Consider the following 19,031-nt stretch of genomic DNA (forward strand, 5'->3'; position numbering starts at 1 on the left):
CATGAATCCAAGACATCTAATGATTATTCTATCATAATAACATTGAGAAATCAGAGTTATAAGTTTACCTTGAATCACTTGCTTGATCTTCTTGTCCTTGGAGCTTTAGAGTCACAATTGTCACTCCTCTAATGGCTTACAAACACCAACTAGCAAGAGGATGATTTGAGAGAGTGGGGAGGGACTTAGAAATCGGCCAGGGTTCCTTTAGTGACAAGAGTGCCGATTTCCATGACCCCTAGGGTCTATTTATACTTGTAAGGCTCCTAGGGTTTTACCTTTAAACCCTAATTGGGTAACTTATGCCCTAAGAAATCCTAATCCCCTTCATGATAAGCCTTGGATGGATTTTAGGTCTATCCTATGCCCCTAAAATCGTCCACCCCATTATCCATAAGGGATTATCGCCTAAAGTATAACTATCATACACCTGACAGTTTATGCCCTTCTATTTAATTAATCTCCTTAAGTCACCAAATTAATTCCTAATTAATTTATGACTTATATTAATCAAATAACAATATTATTATTCCTTATAATATTTCAACCTCATCGTAAATCATCCTATCAAGTTGCTATGGTGAAGGCAACCCAAAAGGACCATGCTTAATTGGGTCAAATACTTACCTAATATAGTTGCACCCTTAGACACTATTCCAACAGTCTCCCACTTGGATAAGTCTAGTAACTATATATACCGATTAGCAATCGTAGCTCTCAAAGACGCTGTCAAACTTTGATCTAATCTATTTTGTCCTTTAGATAAGGGATCGTACAATCCTCTGTATAGATATCATGCTGACAATCAAATGGAACCAATTGTCTAGCATTTGGTTTCTCGATCTCAGATTTATTTGACATAGAACTTAATCGAACACATCAATTATTTCTGACCGGGCCCGGCACATAAGTCAAATCAAATCATCGAGCAGCCGAGATATCGCTTTTACCTTCTTAGGATAAAAGTAACAGATAAACTTCAACTTATATGCATTTACTTATTCATTAACCAACTATACACAACAATGCGTTTTATAGCATCAAGTTACTGATGCGGTTTCGCATTATCAATGTACAAACAATTAAAAAATAACAAACCATATATCTATGTTTTAAGACCATATGATATTATCGTCTCACGATCACCCTTTTGTCACATTCCATAAGCTGATTCCAGCAAGTGCGGGTTTGTTCCAATGCTCAAAACAAGTTCATAAGCACTCATGAACGTTGCAGCAAACTTTTGCTATGTCTAATACCATTTAGACAATCTACACACCAATTCATGACAATCTTCATTCATACCTACTTCCAACATATGAACAATTGTGGACAATTTGAATAATTCGATTATTCTTAATAAACTCAATTATTCTAGAAGTCCAAACATGCAAAGTGAAACAATAGTTAAACAATTAACACAAGAGAGTAACATTACTCATAAATAATACTCTTTTATTTAATCATCAAATATTAATTACATTTATCTATCACGCATTTCTAACACTATCTAATCTATACTAATATCATCCTTCAGCCCAGTGCTCCTAGCATGCTACAAGTGCTTAACCCTGCTCAGTCCCTTCGTAAGCGGATCTGCTGGGTTATCTTCTGATGATATCCTCTTCACCATGAGCTGTCCTTCTTCTACACGATGTCTTATAAAATGATATTTTCTGATATGTCGAGATCTACCATGATCCCTTGGTTCCTAGGTCAAGGCAACCGCTCCTTCATTATCATAGAAAATCTCCATGGGCTCCTTTATGGTAGGTACAACTCCAAGATCACCAATGAAGTTCTTTAACCATATTACCTCTTTCGACGCTTCAGTCTATGTGATGTACTCTGATTCGCACGTCGAATCAGCTACGGTTTCTTGTTTGGAACTTTTCCAAGTTACTGCTCCTCCATTTAGGGTAAAGACCCAGCCCGACTACGAACGGTAGTTGTCCCTGTCGGTCTGAAAGCTGGCATCACTATACCCTCACACCTTCAAGTTATCACTCCCTCCGAGGACTAAAAATCATTCCTTGGTCCTCCGAAGGTACTTAAGGATATTCTTCACCGCAATCCAATGGGCTCTGCCAAGGTTCCCTTGATATCTACTAACCATACTCAAAGCAAAGGCTACATCAGGGCGAGTACAAGTCATAGCGTACATGATTGAGCCAACCACGGAAGCGTATGGTACTCGGCTCATTTCTTCTATTTCGGCTTCGGTACTCGGACTTTGAGTCTTACTCAGCTTGGCATTATATTGTATCGGTAATTCTCCGTTCTTCGAGTTTTCCATACTAAAATGTTTTAGTATTTTATCTAAGTAAGTGTTCTGACTAAGTCCTATTAGTCTCTTACTTCGTTCTCTCACTATCCTTATTCCAAGAATATAGGAAGCCTCTCTGAGGTCCTTCATAGCGAAGCACTTCCCGAGCCAGGACTTAATCTCCTGCAGTGTCGGGATGTCATTTCCTATGAGCAGTATGTCACCGACATACAAAACGAGCAAGCTAACTATACTCCCACTAGCTTTGACATATACACATGATTCATCTTCACTTCGTACAAATCCAAACTCTTTGACTTTCTCATCGAAGCAAAGATTCCATCTGCAAGACACTTGCTTAAGTCCATAAATGGACTTCTCAAGCTTACACACTCTATTTGGATGCTTCGGATCGACAAAACCTTTTGGTTGAGCCATGTAAACATCCTCATCCAACTTCCCATTAAGGAAATTGGTTTTGACATCCATTTGCCAAATCTCATAATCATGAAATGCGGCAATCGCTAGCATCACTCTAATAGATTTTATCTTCGCAACTGGTGAGAAGGTCTCATCATAGTCAACTCTAGGAGTTTGAATAAAACCCTTCGCAACCAATCGCGCCTTATATGTGTGTACGTTTCCATCCACGTCGGTCTTCTTCTTGAAGATCCATTTGCACCCAACGGTCTTACGTCCGGGCACATAATCAACCAAATTCCAAACTTGGTTGTCATACATGGACTGGATCTCGCCGTCCATTGCCTCTTTCCATTTCGCAGACTCCGGGCCTTCCATGGCTTCCTTATAGCTATTAGTTCATCTAGATTTATTAGTGTACTATCACTAATATACGTGTCCCCTTCGGTAGTAATATGAAAACCATATAACTGGGGTTGAAGTCTAACTCTTTCGGAACATCTGAGAGGTAAGGACTCATCAATCGGTTCAACCGGAGTTTCCTCCTCGGGTTGAGGGCCAGCGGTAGAAGTTTCTTCATCTATCGACTCTTGAATCTCTTCAAGCTCAATTTGCCTCCCACTATCTCCTTGGCTTATGAGTTCTCGCTCTTAGAAAACTCCTCTCCTCGCAACAAAGACAACATTGTCCTTCTGTCTATAGAAGAGATATCCAAAGGATTTCTGCGGGTAGCCGATGAAAATACATCGCTCACTAGGAGGTTCGAGTATGTAGTGAGTATCTCGTCTTATGAAAGCCTCGCAACCCCAAACCTTGATATGTGCTAACAAGGGAGCTTTCCATGTCCACATCTTGTGAGGTGTTTTGGCAACTTCCTTAGTAGGGACTCGGTTAAGGATATGGGCGGCAGTCTCTAAGGCATACCCCCAGAATGAGATAGATAGTGAAGCACAAATCATCATAGAACGGACCATGTCTAACAAAGTTCGATTACGCCTTTCTGCCACACCATTCAATTGTGGTGTCCTAGGTGGCGTCAATTGTGAAACTATTCCACATTCCTTGAGATAGTCGTGGAATTCAAGACTTAGGTACTCTCCTCCTCGATCGGATCGAAGCATCTTGATTTTCCTGCCCAATTGATTCTCCACTTCATTCTTGAACTCTTTGAACTTTTCAAATGTTTTTAACTTTTGCTTGATTAAGTAGACATACCCATATCTACTATAGTCATCGGTAAAAGTTACATAGAAGCGGTTCCCATCCTTTGTGGTTGATCTAAACAGTCCACATACATCGGTATGTATTAGGTCCAATAAACCCTCACCCATTTCACATGTGCTATTGAAGGGTGACTTAGTCATCTTTCCAAGTAAACAAGATTTGCACGTGTCATCTTCCCTAAGGTCGAATGACTCCAACACTCCATCCTTTTGGAGTTGGGCTATGCGCTTCTTGTTGACATGTCCAAGAGGACAATGCCACAAGGATGCTCTATCCATACTATTGGAAGAATCCATGCATAAAACATCATTTCCTAGGTTATCTACAATCATAACAGTTTCATAAATTCCATTACATGGTATTGCTTCAAAATATAAGACACCATTTAGATAAGCACAAATAGAACCATTCTCATTATTAAAAGAAAATCTAAATCCTTGTCTAAACAAACCATGAAATGAAATGACGTTTCTTGCCACTTCTGGAAAATAGAAACAATTGTTCAAATCTAAACATAAACCATTCCTAAGCACTAGAGAATACACTCCAATCTTGGTCATAGGCGATGATCTTCTGTTCCCCATGATTAGATTTATTCTTCCATGCTCCACATCCCTATTTCTTCTTAGTCCCTGCAATTCAGAACAAATGTGGTAACCACACCCGGTATCGAGGACCCAAGAAATAGCATGAGATAATCATTAGATTTAATTGTATATATACCTGCGAAAGACGGCTAGATCTTTCCTTCCTTGATAGCTTGCAGGTACTCTGGGCAGCTTCTCTTCCAATGCCCCATTTTGTGACAATGGTGGCACTCTGCCTCCTTTGGGTTAGAGGTAGGCTTAGCGGGATCAACTTTGGTCCCACTAGAGGAGGAACCAACTCGGGACTTTCCCTTGCGGTGGCTCTTAGACGGAGCCTTCCTCTTTTTGCCTCTTCCTTGCCCAATGGCCAAAACAGGAGCAGCGGGTGGATTGGGAGTGGGTGCAACGGACTTGTCCTTGAGATTTCTCTCAGCAACCCTAAGGAGACCTTGGAGCTTACTTAGGGTGACCTCTTCTTTGTTCATGTGGCAGGTCATCCTAAATTGGTTGTAACACGGAGGCAAGGAGTGAAGCACCATGTCGATCGCTAAGTCTTCCCCAAAGTCAACACTCAACTTGCGAAGACGATCGACATACCTTTGCATCTTTTGCAGGTGCACGGTTAGAGATTCACCATGACCCATCTTAGCGGAGATCATGTTAGTGAAGATCTCGTAACGTTCTTGCCTCACGTTTTGGTGGTATCTCTCCAACAAGTCTTGGTGAATTTCGTACGGATACATGTCCTCGTAGGACTTTTGGAATTCGGAGTTCATAGTGGCTATCATGATGCAATGAACCTTCGTTGCATCACGCTCATGAGTTTCAAAAGCGGTGATTTCAGCCGGAGTAGCAATTTTAGGATTGACCTTCTCGAGCTTCTCATTGAGGATATACTCCTTGTCCTCGTAGCGAGCAATCGTGAGAATGTATCTTATCCATTTTCTAATGTTCGTTCCATCGAAAGTCACCTTTTGGCAAAGGCTCATCAATGTGAACGAGCTAGTAGCAGCGTTGTTCTCGTTCGACATCTACAAATAGAAAGGACAAAGATAGATTAGAATTCAGATCCCTAATTATCACCTAATAAGAAAATTAGGTCTAGGATCCAACAACAATATTCACATATTAGAAAAGGTATGTCATAATCTAACATGCAAACAATTTGAAGGTAAGTGAATGACGATTCACTAATTCTCCACCATGAAAACATAACTTTAAGTTCTAAATGTATTGCGAATTCCTAGGTTTGGATGAGATTCATTGAAACTTTTCAATGGCATGTTTAAATCGCGATATGCCCCTCTCATTTGTGACTGGGATACCGAGGATCACAAAGTGGGTGTAAATTACCATGCAAATTCACATGGTGCCTTCATTGTAACAATCACCTATTCGATGTGCCGGTAAACCACACACGTGCCATCGAACTATGATAAACAATGAATCACCCTTTGCCACCTTTGCTTAGAACCAATTAGTGTGCCGGTAAACCACACACGCTCCAATAACTTCTTAGCAAGGGTGTAAAGTGTAATTTCATGGGATTGCATCAATTCACTTTTCCTAAAGTAACCAGGATTTGGAATTTTGAAAAACATGTAGATACTTTGTATTTCATATTATACTTTTAATGAGGAGATGAGGTTGCCCTATCCTACCCATCCGACTAACGAGCCTCCACCGATCAAGCAAGCGGTGGGTGTGAGTGTACACCCATTAAGCGTCATTTTATAGGCAGCAACCTTATACCCACCTTATAGACCGGCTTCGTGAATGAGGCCTACTAACGGTAAGACTAGCATTTTAATTTTACATACATACATATATATATATATATATATATATATATATATATATATATATATTAATCTTGTAATATTATATTAGTATAGGGTTGAATTTTAAACTTGTAAAATTCTAGGGTTTGAAATTTAAATTGTCCAAATTAAACTTTTAGTCACAAAACATAAATTTCAAAACTTGAGGGCGGTTTTTAAACTTTTCAAAACATAGGGGATCAAATAAAAAATAATCTAAATTAACATTTAATCACATAATTATCCATATTTGATTTATTTAATTATTTCTTGCAAAACAATTTACCAATTTAATTAAAATAATTAATCAATTATCACATAAGGAAACTAATATTTAATTAATTGATAAATATCTTCAATTAGGTCAAGGATATACTCAAATATATCTTAAAAATCGGATTTATATTGACCTAATATGATTAAGGTAAGTATCCAAAGGATAAACAGCAAGAAATCCCAAAATTAGCTCTTTCTGACGCTCGAACTCGCCGAGTTGAGGCCTACTCGCCGAGTCCACTATGGGACTCGACAAGTTCATCAGGCAGGAACACAAAATTCAAATTTTGCAAGCATCAAACAAGCAACCAATGCATCAATTCAATAGAAACCAATCTAGGCTCTAATACCACTGATAGGTTTTAGCCATATGAACATCCCTATATGCACATACAAAACCCTAATGCTTAGATCTAGGTTTCTCTAATTGAACATGCATGAATCCAAGACTTCTAATGATTATTCTATCATAATAACATTGAGAAATAAGAGTTATAAGTTTACCTTGAATCACTTGCTTGATCTTCTTGTCCTTGGAGCTTTAGAGTCACAATTATCACTCCTCTAATGGCTTACAAACACCAACTAGCAAGAGGATGATTTGAGAGAGTGGGGAGGGACTTAGAAATCGGCCAGGGTTCCTTTAGTGACAAGAGTGTCGATTTCCATGACCCCTAGGGTCTATTTATACTTGTAAGGCTCCTAGGGTTTCACTTTTAAACCCTAATTGGATAACTTAGGCCCTAAGCAATCCTAATCCCCTTCATGATAAGCCTTGGATGGATTTTAGGTCTATCCTAATCCCCTAAAATCGTCCACCCCATTATCCATAAGGGATTATAGCCTAAAGTATAACTATCATACACTTGACAGTTTATACCCTTCTATTTAATTAATCTCCTTAAGTCACCAAATTAATTCCTAATTAATTTATGACTTATATTAATCAAATAACAATATTATTATTCCTTATAATATTTTAACTCTCATTGTAAATCATCCTATCAAATTGTTATGGTGAAGGCAACCCAAAAGGACCATGCTCAATCGGGTCAAATACTTACCTAATATAGTTGTAGCCTTAGACACTATTCCAACAGTAACATCGTGGAACTACAAATCCTCATAAGATCTTAATGGCTTAAGCTCTTAAGCCCAAACTTCAGATCCATAGACCAAATATGCCTAGGATTCATAAAGTCTCAAACTTAATTACTTGGGACGTCCATAAAGCTCTTAATCCAAGGTATTAATCCATTAAGACCTATCTATATCACATATGAGACAACCAAATCCCTTGGGACCTCATTTTTCGTACTAAAGACCTCTCCTAAGGTCTGAAAGGACAGCTAATCTCGACCAACTCACATCATGCATCACTTTGGGGTTTGTGGGACAAGAAATGATATCAAAACTTCACAACACCAAGATCTACACAAAATAAATGTCAAGCAAGAGACTTTACACCTCAAAGGGATCCAAGTGATGATGTCTCCCCAGATCTATGAGCTCCAGCCACCCAACTCCTCCTTGACAACTTCCTCTTTTCCTCTTCCAAGCTTAAACCACCAAGATGAGCTTTCCAAATCCAAGATCTTTAAAAATGGAGGTTGGAACATTCTAGGGTGTCTTCTGAGGTTAGGGAGGCTGATATGGGGGCTGGGGTTTAAGCCATTAAGTTATATATATAGTGGTTGGCCCTAAGATTAGGCTTTAATGACTCTGAGCGTACGGTGGGCGTACCTCTAGTACGCTGGGCGTACACATCCTTTCACCCGCGACCACTTACCTTGTTACGCTAGGCGTAACCCAGCCTACGATGGGCATACCCACGCGTGTTCCATTCTCATACATGGCCTTCCTCATCAACTTTTCCCATTAAGGGCTATAAATTTCAATATCTTCAAAGTGTCATAACTCTTTTATTCTAAGCCTGTTCCCGACGAACTTTATATCCACGCGAAGGTGACGAGAAGATGTATGCTTCTAGCAACACGCCCCGATCCAAAACCTTCCCGAATGAAAATACATTGCTCATGAAGGACCGAAACGCCCTTACTCTTGATCTCGGGAACCCATAAATAGATATTTTAAGAACGGGGCGTTACACGACTGGACTGAACGAAGCACATGAGTTCACTCAGCGAGTCAGGTCAAACTGGGACTGTTGACATCTGTTAACTTTAGGGTTTGGCCAACATAAGTAATGGAGACCGTAGAGGGGTAAAATGGTATTTTACCCATTCCAAGAGTTGGAGTGGGAAAGTGAGAGAAACTTTTGGTGTATTTGAGTAAGATTAGGGTATTGATTTGCGATGCTTATCTAATGTGTTAGGCGGAGGCCAGTTCGTGATTTCCGAGTACGTGTTTGTTACTTGCTAATTTACGATGTGAGTCTTCACACTATACTTACCAAGAGTGGTATCTTTATGTGATTGAGCTGTTTTATGTGTTTATCTGTGTATTGTAATATTCTGCATTATGTCTTTGTGATTTATGCTGAATATTGTTGTTATGAGTTTACTGAGTTAGGACCGGAGGGTTCCACTGAGACACATAGATCGGACTGGAGGATCTTATTAAGTTATGGCCTAGAGTGGCTAATGAGCTGTGTATAGTATTTTGGGGAACTCACTAAGCTTTGTTCTTACCGTGTTATGGGTTATGTGTTTCAGGTACTTCTCAGGACTATGGGAAGGCGTCAGCTTGATTATACACACACACACCGGAGATTGTTTTATTATTGAGAAGATTCTGGAATTTTATATATAGTTTTCTTTTGAACATGAGTTTTGATGAATTAACATTGTGGCACTTTGTGGTTTTATTATTGGAATGAATTTGTTTGAAATTTAAAAATTTGGTCAAAAATTTTACGTTGTTACAAAACCGAAATGCAATCATGCAAAAGATCATAACATACTCAAGAATCCTCTTCCCAAGCTTCTTAGATTCTCCAAGACTCTCCCCGATACGAGTATGGATCATGTGCTTTCAGTAGTATGGGCCCAATACTACCTTCTACACCTATCCATAATTTCCTCAAGGATCATCCTGAATCCTCTAAGTCACCTACTCCACGGATGCACTAAATATTCACTAAACAACAACACAAAACCCGCCGAGGCACTTCCTAGGCTCCCTATAGGTTCCTGACCGCACCCTGCCATCAGCTGTTGAGGAGCTCCTTATAATGACATTCATCCACCTTATGAACATCATCATATTCACTTAGTAGCTAACTCCCATCATCCAAGAGTTCCACAAAGCACAAAGCAAGCAGCATTCGTGCACTAACACTTCAATCCATAAAACTATTATAGAACATTCACCCCACACACTACCACTTGATGCAAGAAATTCAACCCTTACTGTTGGTTTCCTTATGCATGTAAATTATACACAAAAAAGGATCAAATAGACTGTCAAATAAGAGACTCTACCCTAGGACCACAACCAGACAAGGAGCAGGAAATAAGGTCAAAATCAATTATTTTGGGGGATTATGATCTTAACTTTATACAATTTTTAAAGCATACACTTAGGAATTACTGATTCCAATAGATATTCCCATCTCAACATAACATCCAGTACACCTAGTGAAACAAGGCATCACATATCGACCAATCTATCCCGAACTAATCAGCTCTAGTATGCAAGTCTACCAGCTCATACAATAGACATACAAAGACATCTCTCATAACATTTTATCATGCAAAAACTGAGCAGATCCTTAGCCCTAACTAGCATGTGACTCACAGATTCATAAATCAAGTCATATCAAATAGCACGTATGGATATTTTGGGAACACTTACTTAAGCTCGGCTGATTGCATGCACCACACCTTTTCATGTCCTAGAAAACTCTTTTCTTAAAATACTTTTTCCTTTTGAAATCTTTACCAAATCCTCAGTTTGAGTTCAAACACACCTGATAGTATGTCTGAATCCCTCAAACCAAGGCTCTAATACCAACTTGTAATGCCCCAAAATCATGACATTAAATTTTTTGGTTTTTAGATTAATAATTTGTTAATACATTTCTTTCTTATGAAACCAAGGTAACCAAGAGTTAGAAAAAACACATCGTCAAATCAGAATAATTCACAGAATGCGGAAACATGTGGTGTATGCCCTGCAATCATCCCGAGCTCTTTCATTTGAAAAATGGATTACTTGAAACATAAACTGAAAAATCGTAAGCACGAAGACAACTGCCAGGAGCCACCTCCATATCATGGTCTTTCCTTGCTAGGTCGGGGTCCAAAATGTTGGGTCTCATAGATAAGTGCCAGGAGCCACCTCCTGATCTTCCATGCAAGCATCACAAAGACAACTAGTATACGATCTACAACTACATATCTAATTAATTGCCAGAGTTCGGACTCTGGTCTTGCAAACAAATTATCAGGAGCCTCCTCCTGGTCTTTCATACAAATACCAAGGAACACCCCTAGTCTATCTAACATACATAACCAAATGGGTCGACATTGGTGCCTAAAGACCCATAGTACAGTGTGGAGACTCACCTCAATAGTTAAACCCATGAATAAATCTATGACTGTTGATCGGCTAGAATCCTCGCAGTATCAAACAAATAACACCCAATTAACAATTGGGTTCCAAACTGAGTCCAATAATCCATATATAGGGTAAAAAGACCATTTTACCCCTCACCTAGTTTGGTCCAAGACTAAGCCCCAAACTCCTCATCATAAAGGCCCACAAACCAATAATCGTCTAAAGCCCACTAATGGCCCAATTTTCCAAATTGGGCCCAAAACCTTACATGGGCCTTACCCTAAAGCCGATCAACTTTTCCCAAAACACATATTCTAAGCTGTTCCAACGAATCCCCAAGCAACCAAGCCAAAAATATAACTCGAACCGAAGCCCAAACATACAAGGCCCAATCAAACCAAGTACGTGGGGCGTACTAGCACGTACGTGCAGCGTACTCACTTGGAGGCTTGTATGCTAAGCGTACATGCTTGTATACCCAGTGTACTCACCCTTACTCAGTCCAAACTCGATTTCACTTAATCCATTAAGACCAAGCTTCCAAAACACAAATTTGACCTCCTTAAGCTGGATTATCACGTAAAGTTGCCAACTTTACGTCCATACATGACCAAATTAAGCTCTTAAGATTAAAAGGGACTTAATAGATGACTTAAAGCATGCATGACACCATTTTTCACATAAAGCTTGCACCTTTATGCTTATGGATACCAAAACAAACTCAGATCTAAAAGAACAAGCCCTTAAACAACCCAACTCATCCATAGATCCAAGAAGGAGACCAAAATCATAATAAACTAGCCATGAAGAAACCTAATCATACACAAGACAAGATGTAAACTTGTTACCTTAAAAAGCTTCCCCACAAGATGATGATTCGGGATCCAAAGTCCCTCCACAAAGCCAAACAACTTCAAGCTTCTCTTATTTCCTTCTTAAGGGCAAAAATGCGCACCAAAGCCTTCCAACAGCTCAAGAACACTACCAAGAGGCTACAAGGTCGATCCAAGGTTTTTAGGATATGGAAGATAGCTTAGAGATGAACCAAAGGGACTAACAGAAAGCTTATATAGGGTATACCCCTAAAAATTAGGGTTTCATCCTTTCCCTTGTACGCCCAGGGTACGAGGTCTCACACCCCGATCTGGTCTTCGCACTACACTACGCGTACACTTCCCTACGCACAATGTAGTCCCCTTCACATGAGTATGCCTCGCATACTCCCATGGTACGCCCCACGTACTAGGGTCTACCCTTAAACCCTAATTCATTCGAAGGCCATAACTTCTTTGATGCAACTCCAATTTCGACCATCCATATATCCATGAAAATGTATCGAGAAGATCCACACTTTTAGCAACTCATACTTGTCATAAATTTCCACGAACACAAAATCCAATTTCCATAAAAGCCCGCTGCCAATTTACCAAAATACCGCTTAGCACCAAAACCAATTCCAAATGCCCGAACCATCTACATTTCATCACCCATGCCCAAATGGGTAACGATTCGAAATAGGACGTTACAGTGTTCATCTGGGATGATATTACTGATAGCAATGTCAATGTAATCGAACATATTAGATATAATGGCAACATTCTTAACGACCCTAAAACATTCCTTCATACTTAATAAAATAAGGATCACGATTCCACATTTTGTTTCATGCCCTAATCACAGGCTAGGAGCATGGCTTGTTGGTTTCCATCTATGTCAACTGTTATGGACATTATGTGTAATTAGTTCCCTTCCAAAGGGGTGTTGTCTTTAAAGATCATCAATCGTAACAATATTTATGAAATTGTAACTTCAAGTAAACAAGTGTTGTATTAAAAATGTATCTTACCATATATCTTAAGGCACCGAACAAAACCTACAAAATGGTGTTTGACATCTTTCTTAATATGGTAGTAGTTTTATGATTGGGTCTTTCACGATCATAATGGATCATAATGGTAAAGAGGGAGGGCGATAAAACTTTTCTTTGTGGATTCAATTGGATGAACTTATTTTCAGCTATTAGTGGTTGTAAAAGTCTATCCATAAGCAATACGTGTGTAGTAAGAAAATGCTACTACAAAAACCAATGTGTAATATATGTTTGGAATATGTGTCTAGCTAATGTTAAGACAACTTAAAAAATAAGTGGACTTTATGGTTATCTCGGCAAATGAGGAAAGAATTAATCACATCCTTTAATACTATAGACTAAGACTAAGATTTGGTCGACATGGTCATCTTTGTAAATATCCAAAAGTTATATAATTAAAAAAAACGACTACTATATAAATAAGAAACAAACGTGTTCGTTAGATCATTGACAAAATCATTACAATTTCAAGTCGATTTGCCAAAATATTTTCTATTCTTACACCTTTCCATCCTTCAGATTCTCTATGAGATGTGCACAAAAAAAGGTTTAAAAAAACAAAATTCTCATCCGACGAATTTATGAAAAAAAATAGTGTTATACAAACTAATTCAATTTAAAATTGAACTGTCAGTTTACCGGTTTGAGATTTGAGATTTTTCTCTAAAACAATAGAACAATATAAATTTTATTAAAACTAGCAAGATGCTAGTAAAATAAACACACTAAATATTGTGAAACAATCTATTAAACAAACAAAATAAATATTGTGAAACAATCTTGTTAAATTAGACAACTTTCCTTGGTTTTTCCGCTACAAAAGTTTATAAGTTCCGAAAGATTTAAAAAAAAAAAAAAAAAAAAAAACCCCAAGTAGTTGTATATACAACTTAAGGATGAGCATTTGATGTGCAAAGGGATTGGAAAAAACCGAAACTGAAACCATGGTATTCAATCCGGTTCTCGGTTCTCCATTTCCCTCTAAATCGGTTCCCAGATCTTCAGTTCTTAATTCGGTTCGAGCCAGGTTAGAAACCAAACACATCTTTAAAGAACACACTTCCTTGTATAACCAAACTGGAACCGACTGGAATTGGAATCGGGGTATTGTGTTTGGTTCTCGGTTCTTCATTTCCTGATTCTTCAGTTCTTGGTCTGGTTTCTAACCTATGCTCATCCCTAGACTACAACTACATCCAAACACTTCCTTTCCTTATCCTGCTTTCAACCAATTTTACAACGGTCCTGTATGCTTGAACTTTTTTGTCCCTAAATTGATTTTGCCTCACCTTGGTTTTACTCTGCACTACTTTTCGCATCAAACTAGTTTTCTTACGGTAGGAAAAACCCTAACCGGTTTTAAAACCAGTCCCATTCGATTTGAAAAAAGGGTATGTCCACCTCTATGCTCACCAATGCAAAGTACATGAAGGACCATTATTACAAAAAGTAGTTGTCAAATGACAAAATGTGTAAATGATCGACTAACCCATGTGGATGTTGAATATCCCAGGGACTATTTTTGTACCATTGCCAATTTGTGTACCATCAAGATTGCTGACGCCAACACTTTAAGTGTCGTTCACCCAGCGGCTGTTGCAAAAAGCAAAAAGAACTGTACTTAAGGTAAGCCACTCAAATTTTCAAAAAGGCCCCTTAACTTATAACCAGTTGACCATTCTAGTCGCTGAATAGTGAATTCATCTTCTAGTCGACTGATCGAGACGTTTTTCAACATGAAATAGACAAGTCTTGGACTCTCACCCAAACAACGGTATCTCTCCTTCTCTCTCTCTCTCGAAGTTTTCTTTCTACATTCAAATGAAGCAAGTATTTGTTTGATTAGTAATTTGGGGTATTCTTTCTTCTTTCCTACTATTTCCCCACTATACATATAATTGATAACAATTCAATCATTAATATTTGATTCCCTTTTCTTGTTTCCTTTTAATCTGAATCAAATGCACACAACCCAGTGAGCTCAACTTCACTCATATCACTTCTCAAGTGAGATAAAACGATTCATCTAATCACCATAGATTTGCACCGTTTGTTATTCATATCACAAATCGCTGGTAATTGAAACAAATCTCAGATTCATCGTCTTCAAACAGACATGAATCTTGGATTTACGTTTTTGCGAATCCTTTCAATTCTCATATCTATCCCCTAAATTATCTCTTTTTTCTTATTTAAACGTTAGTAGACATCACATATAGCGTTATCTCAAGATGGGTTTATCGCAATTTGATCGCTTGATCTGTTATTTTGTGTCTATCTACTTGTGTGTCTCTGTGTGTGTTTTCTTTTGTCGATTTACTGAATTGGGGTTTTGATACTTTCATCTACAGCGTAGTAGAGAAGAAGTTAGGAAGATGAGCGGAGCTGTGCTAGTTGCCGTTGCCGCCGCCGTTGGTAACTTGCTTCAGGGATGGGATAACGCCACTATCGCCGGTAAGTTACTTAAAAAAACCAGATCTTCATTGATCCATTGCTCCAAATCTCAAAATTCTTCTTAAAAAAAGTATAATTTAACAAACAATCGGTGTTGTTTTGCGATTTAGGGGCTGTGTTGTACATAAAGAAAGAGTTCAAATTGGAAAGCGAACCAACAATCGAAGGTCTAATCGTGGCCACATCCTTGATCGGAGCGACCTTGGTGACAACTTTCTCCGGCTCAGTAGCAGATTCATATGGCCGACGACCGATGCTCATCATCTCTTCTATCCTATACTTCGTTAGCGGTTTAGTCATGCTTTGGTCACCCAACGTTTACATCCTTCTATTAGCTAGACTACTAGATGGTTTGGGGATCGGATTGGCTGTCACTCTTGTCCCTGTTTATATCTCCGAAACAGCTCCGCCGGAAATCAGAGGTTCACTCAATACTCTGCCGCAGTTTACAGGTTCCGGCGGGATGTTCCTTTCTTACTGTATGGTGTTCGGAATGTCATTAATGGAATCACCCAACTGGCGATTGATGCTCGGCGTTCTTTCAATCCCTTCTCTAGTTTACTTCGTCCTCACCATCTTTTTCTTGCCGGAATCTCCCCGTTGGCTCGTGAGCAAAGGCCGAATGCAGGAAGCGAAGCAAGTCTTACAGAGGCTACGTGGCAAAGAAGACGTCTCAGGTTAACAATTTCACCAATTCTCTCTCTTTCGTAACGAAACATCACATCTGTAAACTTTCTGAATTTTTTCCCCCCGATTTGACAGGTGAGATGGCGTTACTAGTGGAAGGTCTTGGAGTCGGCGGTGAAACCTCCATCGAAGAATACATAATCGGACCTGCAAATGATCTTGAACACGAACAAGACGAAGCTGCTAAAATCAAATTATACGGTCATGACGCTGGGGTTTCATGGATCGCTCGACCTGTCACCGGTCAAAGTATGCTCGGAATCGCATCTCGTCAAGGAAGCACTATAAACCCTAGTGGTGTCCCACTTATGGACCCACTTGTCACCCTCTTCGGAAGTGTCCATGAAAAGCTTCCAGATGCGCATGGTAGCAAAGGCAGCATGTTGTTCCCACATTTCGGGAGCATGTTTAGTGTCACTGGAAACCAACCTAAACATGAAGATTGGGATGAAGAAAGTGTCGGTAGAGATGGTGGTGATGATTCCGGTTCCGATGTTGGAGGCGGGAATAACGATTCCGACGATAATCTCCACTCCCCATTGATTTCCCGACAAACCACAAGTTTAGAAAAGGACATGATTCAACCGGCTTCACATGGAAGCATTCTAAGTGTTAGAAACAGTAGTGTGGTCGGAAACAACGCCGGGGAATTGAGCAGCACCGGAATTGGCGGCGGGTGGCAGCTGGCGTGGCAGTGGACGGAAAGAGAAGGGCAAGATGGGAAAAAGGAAGGCGGGTTTAAGAGGATTTATTTGCATCAAGAAGGCGGGACCGGGATCGGAGGATCGCAACGCGGGTCGTTGATTTCGGTTGCTGGCGGTGATATGGCGGCGGATGCTGGTGATGTTTTTCAGGCGGCGGCTTTGGTTAGTCAACCCGCGCTTTATTCTAAGGATCTTGTGGACCAGCACCCGGTGGGACCCGCTATGGTGCACCCATCTGAAGCGGCTATGAAAGGAACGAGTTGGAAGGATCTTTTTGAGCCTGGGGTTAAACATGCTTTGTTTGTTGGTGTTGGGCTTCAGATACTTCAACAGGTAAATATAAATTGGAATTTGGAAACTTTTTTGTTTATTGAATTTTTAATTTTTTAATTTTTTTTTGTTATTTGCAGTTTTCGGGCATCAATGGAGTTCTTTACTACACGCCTCAGATTCTTGAGGAAGCGGGTGTTGGTGTTCTTTTATCAAATTTGGGAATTAGTTCGACTTCATCGTCTCTTCTTATTAGTTGCATTACGACTTTGTTGATGCTTCCGTGTATTGCTGTGGCAATGAGGCTTATGGATATTTCTGGAAGAAGGTAATTAGTTACTTTCTTGAAATTTTGTATTAAAGGGTATTAACGTCTTTTGCACAAACAAAAGTTTTGAAGCAAGTCTCTGTCCCACCTTTTTTAGTTTGACAAAAAGTTGAAATTTTTGTCTCGTTCACATCAGTCTAATCTAACATCAAACACGGTACACAATAGTCTTATTCTATTCTGTCTTGTCTTGTCCTGTGTAACAAGCGGGGTCTCAAGGGACAAAATGTCTTTTTGTTATTTTACGTTTTTACGTTAATACATTTATTATAACATCCTACTTTCATTTTTCTATCACAACATCGAACTTTGAAAAATCTATTGATTATAGCAATTTCATCCAAATACAAAGCAATTTTCACTGCTATAATTGTGTACGTTTTTCAAAGTACAAAATTCAGAAAAAAGTTAAAAGTAAAATGCTATAATCATGTTGACTTTTTAAAGTAGAACGTCTTCTTCATAAGAATTTTTTAAAGTACAATGCTCTAATAAAAAGAAAGTGAAGTAACGACGCTACGAATAATGATACCCAAAAAGTCTTTTTCATGTTCTAATATCTTTAAAACTATGTTATTGCAATTTGTAGGACTCTTTTATTGACAACAATCCCGGTGTTAATCTTAACCCTCGTAATCTTGGTGGTGGGAAGTGTAATCGACTTTGGAAGTGTAGTAAACGCCGCCATTTCAACCGCTAGTGTGGTGGTGTACTTTTGTACTTTTGTGATGGGCTTTGGCCCAATTCCCAACATCTTATGTGCGGAAATATTCCCAACAAGAGTCCGTGGACTTTGCATTGCCATTTGCGCCCTTACATTTTGGATATGTGACATCATCGTGACATACTCACTCCCGGTTCTTCTCACTTCCATTGGTCTCTCGGGTGTTTTTGGATTGTACGCGATTGTGTGTGTGATCGCGTGGGTGTTTGTGTTCTTGAAGGTTCCGGAAACAAAAGGAATGCCACTTGAAGTTATTACCGAGTTCTTTGCAGTTGGTGCAAAACAGGTTGCGGCCGCGAAGGGTAACTGATTTCGGTGACGTTTTTTGGAGCGCGCGCGTGTATTTTGGTTTGGTTTAAATTTTGTTGTGATTGAAATGGAAAAATTCAAATTTTTAGTTGTTTATGTTGTAATAGCTTTGTACCAAATGTCTTTTAACATTTGTATTTTTTTCCCTTTTTAAATTAATGCACGAAGTTTAGGCCCGAAAATCTTTTTGTTTCATCAACCTTTACCCCTTTATATAAGTAGAATTGTGGTTTATGGTTATAGTTAAAGATTGTATGTGTAATTTATGGGCAAATGACATAAAAGTAAATTCGATAGAAATATACGAATTTAGAATTTATCGTTTTACGTATTTTAGGTTCATTAAAGTCAGAGGTTTGCTACCTCCAGCTTTAATGATGCAAAATGGTAATTCAGTATATTTCTATTGAACATAAGAGTTTTTATGTCATTTTCCCATATTGTATTTTATACTTTATCCATAATAACAATGCATTTATGTCTATTTACCCGTTATAACAATGTACATCATTTTTTAGTCAAGATAGCAACATACTTGCATTTTGCTACTCATATTGGCAATTTACTGTTA

General features: G+C 38.9%; 1 protein-coding gene across 4 annotated transcripts; it reads left to right on the forward strand.

Moving 5' to 3' along the window:
* The first annotated feature begins 14,665 nt into the window (after window positions 1–14,665).
* On the forward strand, window positions 14,666–18,642 carry TMT2 (tonoplast monosaccharide transporter2). Of its 4 annotated transcripts, none has more exons than XM_078971224.1 (6): window positions 14,666–14,758; window positions 15,336–15,438; window positions 15,549–16,115; window positions 16,201–17,162; window positions 17,240–17,427; window positions 18,017–18,642. In XM_078971224.1, exons 2-6 carry the CDS (start codon window positions 15,360–15,362, stop codon window positions 18,459–18,461), a joined length of 2,241 nt encoding a protein of 746 aa, XP_078827350.1. In that variant the 5' UTR covers window positions 14,666–14,758; window positions 15,336–15,359; the 3' UTR covers window positions 18,462–18,642. The 4 variants fall into 4 exon arrangements, with proteins under 4 accessions (XP_078827350.1, XP_078827349.1, XP_078827351.1 ...); XM_078971223.1 differs by having other exon boundaries at window positions 14,718–14,839; XM_078971225.1 differs by lacking the exon at window positions 14,666–14,758 and adding an exon at window positions 14,848–14,991.
* The last annotated feature ends 389 nt before the right edge of the window (window positions 18,643–19,031 follow it).

Source organism: Lactuca saligna, chromosome 8 (assembly GCF_052625555.1).
Source record: "Lactuca saligna cultivar CGN05327 chromosome 8, ASM5262555v1, whole genome shotgun sequence".
Classification (NCBI taxonomy): domain Eukaryota; kingdom Viridiplantae; phylum Streptophyta; class Magnoliopsida; order Asterales; family Asteraceae; genus Lactuca; species Lactuca saligna.

Bases quoted from the DNA above. Each gene is read 5' to 3' on its own strand.
- TMT2 (XM_078971224.1), top strand. From the start codon at position 15,360: ATGAGCGGAGCTGTGCTAGTTGCCGTTGCCGCCGCCGTTGGTAACTTG. The intron at 15,439-15,548 runs GTAAGTTACTTA...TTTGCGATTTAG, and splicing joins GGATAACGCCACTATCGCCG to GGGCTGTGTTGTACATAAAG. The intron at 16,116-16,200 runs GTTAACAATTTC...CCGATTTGACAG, and splicing joins TGGCAAAGAAGACGTCTCAG to GTGAGATGGCGTTACTAGTG.